At 34.0% G+C, this 8,620-nt stretch overlaps 1 protein-coding gene and 1 pseudogene across 2 annotated transcripts; both read right to left on the reverse strand.

Annotated features, from left to right (window-relative positions):
- On the reverse strand, window positions 1–550 carry LOC120115109 (annotated as a pseudogene).
- Window positions 551–4,777: 4,227 nt separating this feature from the next.
- Window positions 4,778–8,262, reverse strand: LOC120115105. 2 transcript variants are annotated; one of them, XM_039135866.1, is made up of 4 exons: window positions 8,013–8,262; window positions 6,762–7,697; window positions 5,341–5,406; window positions 4,778–5,239 (listed from the first exon to the last, which is right to left on the reverse strand). In XM_039135866.1, the coding sequence occupies exons 2-4, from the start codon at window positions 6,837–6,839 to the stop codon at window positions 4,844–4,846; spliced, it is 540 nt and encodes a 179-aa protein (XP_038991797.1). In that variant the 5' UTR covers window positions 6,840–7,697; window positions 8,013–8,262; the 3' UTR covers window positions 4,778–4,843. The 2 variants fall into 2 exon arrangements, with proteins under 2 accessions (XP_038991797.1, XP_038991795.1); XM_039135864.1 differs by lacking the exons at window positions 6,762–7,697; window positions 8,013–8,262 and having other exon boundaries at window positions 5,341–5,636.
- Window positions 8,263–8,620: the final 358 nt, after the last annotated feature.

The raw sequence follows: 8,620 nt of genomic DNA on the forward strand, positions 1-8,620 counted from the left end.
TTTAGGTTCTAAGTTCGAACACCTTTGATCCCTCTAGCACATCTTGTAATAATCTCACATCCCCTACTATAATGATTAGCTTGACCAGCATGACAATCGTAGTAAGAAGCACCAGGCTTCTCACAAGGGACCATATCCCTCCTCAGTGTCTCATAACTGATGTACCTTCTCTGCATCAAAAGCAGTATCCTTTGGCTCTGACTCCATTTCTTCATCTCCTAGACAATCTTCGACCTTGTTGCTGCAAACCCTTTTCACCATGGCATCAAACTCACTGGTTTCCAGTACATTTTGGAGCTCTAAAACTGACACAGTAACACAAGTATGGAGGCAAAGAAGGAAGAAAGAGAGAGTTGTCAAGATGAGTTTGAGAATGGCCATTTTTGGGTGATTTTTTAGGAGCTAGCTTTGAGTTCTGTTGTCCTGTTTTAGGGGTCTCTCATGTGGGGGACTGAAAGTAAATACATTTTAGGGTAGTTGGAAAGAAGATGTACAAGGAAAAGACATTGAAACAGGACAAGCTTCCTTATATTTATGCTACTCCACTTTGTTTGGAAATTTAGTCATTGTCTATCAATTATAAAATTAATGAGAAAATATATATATTTTTTAATCTCAAGGCTATACCAAAACAATTGGCCAAACTATATCACCTTTTTCAAATAGGTGCCTAAATTATTTTTTGACTCATCCATGTACTTAACATTATAAACGTTATCCATTTAGGTGTTCGGACCGTCAACGTCGTTAATTTCTCCCATTAAATGACATGTGGCACAATCTGATAGTTTTGAAATTTATTTTTTTAAAAATATTATGATATATATATATATTTTTATAAAAAAACATTAACTTTTCTTATATTATAAAACAACCTCAAAATCTCAAATGCTAACCTTAATCTGCGTTGTCGCTCTTTCCAGCCACGATTACCACCATCGACATAGTCCATGTCATCCTCCTACTCATACGTCGTCTTAGTTTTCGTCTATTAGCTACCGGAACTGCCGATGTGAGTTTAGGTATTGAAAACAAGTGGCCAAACTATATCACCTTTTCCAAATAGGTGCCTAAATTATTTTTTGACTCATCCAGGTACTTAACATTATAAACGTTATCCATTTAGGTGTTCGGGCCGTCAACGTCGTTAATTTCTCCCATTAAATGACATGTGGCACAATCTGATAGTTTTGAATTTTTTTTTAAATATTAAAAATATTATGATATATATATATATTTTTATAAAAAAACATTAACTTTTCTTATATTATAAAACAGCCCCAAAATCCCAAATACTAACCTTAATCTGCGTTGTCGCCCTTTCCAGCCACGATCACCGCCATCGACATAGTCCATGTCATCCTCCTACTCATACGTCGTCTTAGTTTTCGTCTATTAGCTACCGGAACTGCCGATGTGAGTTTAGGTATTGAAATGAAGGTTTTCAAAGTTTTGAGTTTATTTCAAATTTTGTCTTTTCTTTTTAAAATTATATATAATTTGGATTTTTTAATTTTAAAACTTAAGAGTTTTACACAAATTTATGATCATCTTTCTCTATGGGTTATGATCTACTTACACAATGTAAAACTCTTAAGTTTTACACAAATTTAGGATCGTTGGATGAGTGAAAATAGATATATGAGATTGACTCCTTGTTTTTTTTCTAATTAAATATTTTCACATTTCCTACTATTAATCTCAGTCATTTATTTTTACTCATCCTACTATTTTAAGTACTATTAAAGTTTAAAAAATAGTGTCTTGACTATAGGATGTTTCTTTGTTAAGTCGTCTGGCTATTAAAAGTTTCAAATGACTACTTAATTATTCATATGTTCCGAACTCACCATTTTATTAAAAAAATGGACATTTATCCATTAACTAAAATATTGATAAAATCATATTTTAATGTCTATTGGCGTTAACAATGTAATATAAACAAATAGTAGTATATTGACTTAAAATGGGTCAACTCTTCACACAAATTTGAAGAAACTAAAGGAAGTCTTGGTCAATATCCACATATATATAATAAAGGTTTGGGTAAATTTCATATTTAGTATCTACACTATCAGTTCTGGTATATTTTAGTACCTAAATTTTCAATTTTTTTCAAAACCATATCTAAAATTTAGTTTTTTGTTTCATTTTAGTATCACTGTTCAAAATTTAACGTTGAGTTTTGAAAAACTTTTTGAAAGTTTAGGCACTAAAATGATCAAATTTGATAGTTTAGGTACTTGACACATTAAGTTTTTAACAATGAGTACTAAAATGAAACAAAAACTAAATATTAAGTATGATTTTTGAATAAATTGAAAGTTTAGGTAATAAAACAGATCAAAACTGATAGTTTAGATACTACCTGTGTAGTTTACCCTAAAAGTTTAGTGAAAGTAAACGTTCAAAAAATTATTCTTTCAACAACACCTTGAACAAACTCGAGATGGACCGAGGGGACACGTGGGTGGAGCAGTCGCCTTTGAAAATTTAAAATTATTTTATATTTCAAATTTTGTAATGTATTTTCTATTAAAATCAATTTTCGTTCTTTAAAATTCGACAAGTTCTTTTCCTAAAAATGAAATTTTGCATCCCCAAGTACCTGGCTCAAATACTTCAAATCCGGATGGGGCGGTTTGGTAGAAACTTCATCGATTTGACTAGCTTGTGCACTTGATGATAAATGATTTGCTGGGGAGACAGATGACAACTGAGCTTCAACAATACCATTCACCTTGAATTCTTTATTCTCGACTCTAGGACTGGTTCCTGGTCCCTTGCTATCTAAAGTAAGTGGAATGGGAGCTTGACAAGACTCCAATGTCTTTCCGTTAAATTTTGGGCAACTTATTGGGTCTAACATCATCAACTGCAAGAAAAACAAAATAGAAAGCAGTACATGTCACCATGATGGTTATAGATCCTCCAAACTCTGTCCCCTTCTAAGAAAAAAATTGACAAATTTTAGCCATGAATGCAATCGCACGATTTTGTTCACAGGTTTTCTAACAGATAAAAGGCACCAAAGTTTCAAGTGATAACCTACCTAAACTAACACCAAAAATGTATTCAAGTGATCAGCGGGATTGTATATACAATCATTGTATAAAACTCACCATGAAAAAAATCCGTTTTTCTCCAGTCCTTCCGTTTGCGGAGATTTTCCTCAGCAATGGAGAAGGATGCAACGTTTTCAGACTGATGGTATTGCCGCAACCGCCTTTCGGGCGGAGCTTGGAATTTGACTTCGACTTGGAATAAAATGTTGGAGTCGTCACCGATCATTTATTTTTCATAAAAAAAATTGGTTGATCGGATACCACCTCACCTGATCTGCGTTTTACCAAAACTATATTGGATTCGGGATTCGGTTACAATCAAGGAAGGATTAGCACCATTGATTTGTCCTTTCGGTACCATTTAATTTGTCGGTTGTCTTAATTGCGAAAATTGAAATTAAAATTAAAATTTAGAGATTTGATTCAAATTACTTACTTTGATTGATTAAAATTATCCTAAAAAAATCATAAATAAAGTTAAAAAATAAAACAAACAAAAACAAAGAGTTAGTATTAAAATTGAAATAAAAAAATGAATAAAGGAATGAAAAAAACAGTACCAAATTAGGAGTAAATAATTACTAAAATAAAATAAACAGAAAATAAAGTGTCCAAATTAGAAACAAACAAAACAGGAAATATAACATGTTAGTGATTATATTAAAAATAATGAAATTAAAGTGCCAGAAATGAAATAAATAAAATATAGAGTTTTAGGGACTGGAATGTAAAAATACGGTAACATTTAAGGGGGTTTACTGCAATTTTTACGAATATATTTGGGGGCCATTATGCAAAACACTACAGGAATTGAGGGGACTTGAAAATGAATAAACCAATACTTTAAGCAACCAAAGTAAATGATGACTAAAAATATAGGCACCCTAAGTGAGATTAACCCAAAATTAAAACAAAAGCCATTCTTCTTCCTTATTTATTTCCAGTTCACGTGAACCCAAAACAAATGCCTCCCTTTCCCAATTTTCATTCTCATTTTTGCGATAGAACCCTAGCATTTTATCAATTTATTTTTTGCTCTAGCACTCAACCCACGGCAGACGGCTCATCCCAACTCCGGCGACGTCAACACTACCCCGACGAACACCGTGGCATCTAGGTAATTTTAAATCCCTAACTCATATATATTTTTTTAGAAAACGAAAAAATTTGTAGATAAACAAAAAAACTTATACTTACTGATTTTTTAGTTGCAATCTAAGAATTAAACAAATAAACTTAAAACTAGAATTATTGGAGTACCTAAGGATTCGGTTCTACCCTCCTCACCAAGTAAACCCCTTTAATCTATCTCTATTTTTACTACATGCTGTAAAAATATATGTTTATTATGCATATATATATATATATATATATATAAATATCATACTGGTATTTCGGGAAAAAAATTACACAAAGATACCTTAAGATTGCTTTGTATTTCCTTGAAGAAAATCCAGAGGAATCTCCCCTGTTCTTACATTTTCAGTTGGCTTTTATAGCCATTTTACATATCTAACATAATAAAAATTATTACACACTTGGTGTTTTGAATACAATATCTCTTGTGAGTGGCAGGAAGCAGGGATTAGTGGAGCGGCGGCAGAGCACTATGCGACATCAAGTTGTTTAGTGTTAGGTGAATCGGGTCGGGTTGGTCGAGTCTCACGGGTCGAGTTGAATTCTTGGACTCCAACTGGGTCTTGGACTCCACCGCCAAATTCCTATGTTCACCTTTCGCCTTAGCCTTCTCCTTCTCCTCCTTCGCTTTGTCCCTATCCTTATCTTTTCTGTGACTTTTCTTCTCTGTGTTTATCCTTGCGTTTATCCCTTATATTATCATCTCCTTTTTCTTTGGTTTTTTCTTTCCCTTCCCCGTGTCTCTCGGCATTATTCTCCACTTGATTGGGGATCCCTTCAACTCTAGCTTTATCTGCTGCGGAAAGGTTCGAGACCATATCATTTCCACCAGCTCTCGTTTCCTCCCCCATTCCTTGCACATTGAACTTCCTATCATCACTTTTCTTGGTCTTTTCCTTCTCTTCAGCCAATTTATTAGCAGTCTTAGCCACAAAACTGACCATTCCCTCATCCTTTTTCCGGTCACTACCCGTAAACTTATCCACCAATTCGCTTCTAGCTCCTGCACCTTCATCTCTGACCCTCCCCGCCAACTCCTGCACAAATTTAGAATCCCGGAAATCTTCAGCCAGATGACAATTCTGGCCAATCTTTTCTCCATTATAACCTGAAATGTGCCCAGAGAGTTTCTTCTCACCTGACGAACTGCTTCGATCTTTATCCCTAACCTTCTCTTTCTGGATAAACTTCTCCGCACTGTGACCTTCAGATTTTCCGGGAAGTTTCTTCTCATCTGAGATTTTCTCCCCATTCTGAACATCGGAATGACCAGAAAATTTCTTTTCCTCTGAGTTATTACTTCTGTCCTTTTCTTTTTCTTTATCTCGACCCTTTTCCTTCTTTTTATCTCTGTCTTTTTCCTTTTTGTCTTTCTTATCCTTGTCCTTTTGCTTTCCATCGCTTCTATCTTTCGCCTTTTTTCTTTCTTTTCTCTCTTCTTCTCCTCCTTGTCTCTCTTCTTCTTCTTATGACTCTTCTTCTTAAGATTGTCAAACACAAGTGCATATGGATTCAACTATTCCAACAGATATTAAGAATGTCAAAACTCGGGAAGAAACCGATTCTTCCAGATATAGTCAAAACAGACACCAAGTAAATTCATGTGTTCTTAATTAATGAATAACTTTATACTCGAACCAATAGGAGAAGTGGTTGATATTCTATCCCAATATTTTTTCATCCATTACTTCTCAATACATTAATCATAATCAGTAAGGACACAAAATTAGTGGAGGGGAGCTAAACCTTAGGACAAGCTTGATTACACACGGGTGTCATCACTCGTCACTTATCAAAGGTTGTAAACAATAACATCATCGTCAATAAGAACAGAAATAAAAGTGCACATTAAGAAGGATGATTGAAAAATCCGCTAAATCCTGAAGAAAAAATAGTAAAATTCTTTATTGTGTGATCCATAGTGCAAGTCAAACATCAGTTAGTAGAAGCTTATCTCTAGTGAGGAGAAAGAAAAGGTGAGAGATATTAACCCGACTTGATCTTTCATTCAACAGGGTATTGGCAAAATTTTGTTCTATGAATTAAATAAATCATCAGAAAAATAGTATAATAGAAAAACATGACATAGATTCATATAGACCATATACGATTGAAAGAACAATTGAGATGTTCATTCAGTCGTAAATATAACAACTAGTGACTAATGGTGAGTATATAAATTAGCACCAGCAATGCCAGTCTACCGTTTCAAATAAGGCTCCATTTCGACTTCATTTCAAATAAAGGCTCCATTCCTATATGATATGTTCATGATACAGCCTATCAACCTAATCCATAAAACTATATACATGCCTCATTCAGCAAGGCATGGCGTTACTGAATTCTCAGTAAAAGTAGTCACAGAAGATTATGCATACATAAAATACATTTTCAGAGGAAAAAAAAACTTTATAAAGAGTTTAACATCGCATGGAAATAAAAACAGAATGCGTAAGCTCAAATCCAATTCAGATATCAGGGAATTTGTTCTCATCGCGATACTGATGTGTACTGATTCTACCATGATAATGGCGCAGAATACAAGCAAATGATGTTAACCTTATTTAGCAAGTCCACGTCATTGGTCCTAGCCTTCTTTTCATATCCTGGTGGTGGGAAAGGAAAGCAACGCGACATTTCACAGAAGTTTAGAACACGAAACGATAATGCCTTCCGAACGCAAAAACACTTGGATTATCTTCCAGTAGCAATGCTCCAGAAAGAGAACAACAAGTAACTATGCTCCTATCCATGCACCATATCCCTGCATACATTTCCAGCTTCAATGTTTCCTCATGAACTCCCTGTCACTCTCGATAGCTCAAAGAAGTTCCTAAATCCACCAAGCTCTTTAATCTCCCTAACCTCAAATGTAGCCCCAATTCAACTATCTAACACTAAACAAATCACTTCGAATGACAAAATCACCGCAGCAAAGTCTCCAATCACTGCTAAACCTACTCTTATCTTTCCCTAAGCTACTTCAACAATGCCCCAAAATAGAAATATAACTTCAAGAATGCTCTTCTGATCAAGAATTCTAGCTCAAAAACTATGATAAACCAAATGGGGTTTTAAGAAACAAAATTAGTCCAGTAAAATCTGACACTCTCTGTTGTTTGCAGCACAATAAAGAATCATCACCTTCTTCTCCCAATAACACAACCCAATGCCAAAATCATCCACCAACTGAGATCAACCACATAAAAATATCACTAAAAACCCAAACACCCTTTTGTCTAAAACAACTAAATCCTCAAGCTTTTGAATCACTATCTACGCAAGTAATCATGAAAGCAATCTTCTTCAACGTCCAAAAGCTTTCCAATAACCATTTCCCTTAAGCAATCCGTTTAAAAACCAAAGCTCGAGAGAAATAGCTCCTCAATCCGATACTGCAAAAACGAGAGGTTGAGCTCATTCATACTCTGATCAGAACCCTAATCAGTTCCCAATTCGGGAAATTCCCCCAATCCGTTGATCCGGATGAAAACCCTAGAAACAAAAATATACAATCAAACAAAAACTCCAACTGAGCAAACACCAAGTACCCATTATACAAAAATAGAAAACTTTAAGAAGACCCCAATTTTATCCAACGATTAAATAAACGAAAAAAAAAACTAAAAAGGTTTTTCAAAATAGAAACTTTATCTTTCTGAGTACCATAAGAGTAAATGGGTATCGATCAAAAGCCAAAAAAAAAAAAAAAAGCTTTGATTCAAAGCGTGAATGTTAAACAAAATAACCCTAAATCAGTTTTCGAAATAAAACAAAATTCGATGGTAATTGGGAAGATTAGATTATTACCTAGCCCGCAACAAATTGGGCATTATAGGAAGGAACAATATCGTTTTTTTTCTCCCTCAAATTAATAAAAAAATTAGATTATAAAATCACAGATTAAAGAGATAAGCAGCGGAAGTAAGTAAAGGTTTAATCCCAGTTTTTTTCTACCTGTTTTATGATTTTTTTTTGGGTATTGAAGTGTTGGGTATTTTGAGAGAAATAGAGGAAATAAAGAGCTCTTCTTTCTTCGAAGAAGGCTAATTGGTGTTTGCTGTGGAAGATGCACGCGAGAGAGAAAATGAGGAGAAAATCAAATCCAAACAAAATTAAAGTTAAAATTAATAAAGAAAGAAAAAAGGTCCAAGAAAAAGGCCCAAATAAATTGCAAAACTCATGTCGTAAACTTTATATATATATATATATATATCAATCATTGATTTGGGTAAAATTACTCCAATAATGTGTTAGAAAATATTATTCATGTAAAGTATAAAGAAAATTGCTTTTTAACTAAAGTATTTATTACGATATCGGTTGGAAGTCATCTGAATTAGACAATGATTTTTGAAGGATATTTGTATCATCGATGACTTATGAAACGTCATCAGTTATCTCTGTTATTGTGCATG

This window comes from Hibiscus syriacus, unplaced genomic scaffold (assembly GCF_006381635.1).
Source record: "Hibiscus syriacus cultivar Baekdansim isolate YM2019G1 unplaced genomic scaffold, ASM638163v2 tig00110258_pilon, whole genome shotgun sequence".
Taxonomy (NCBI): Eukaryota; Viridiplantae; Streptophyta; class Magnoliopsida; order Malvales; family Malvaceae; genus Hibiscus; species Hibiscus syriacus.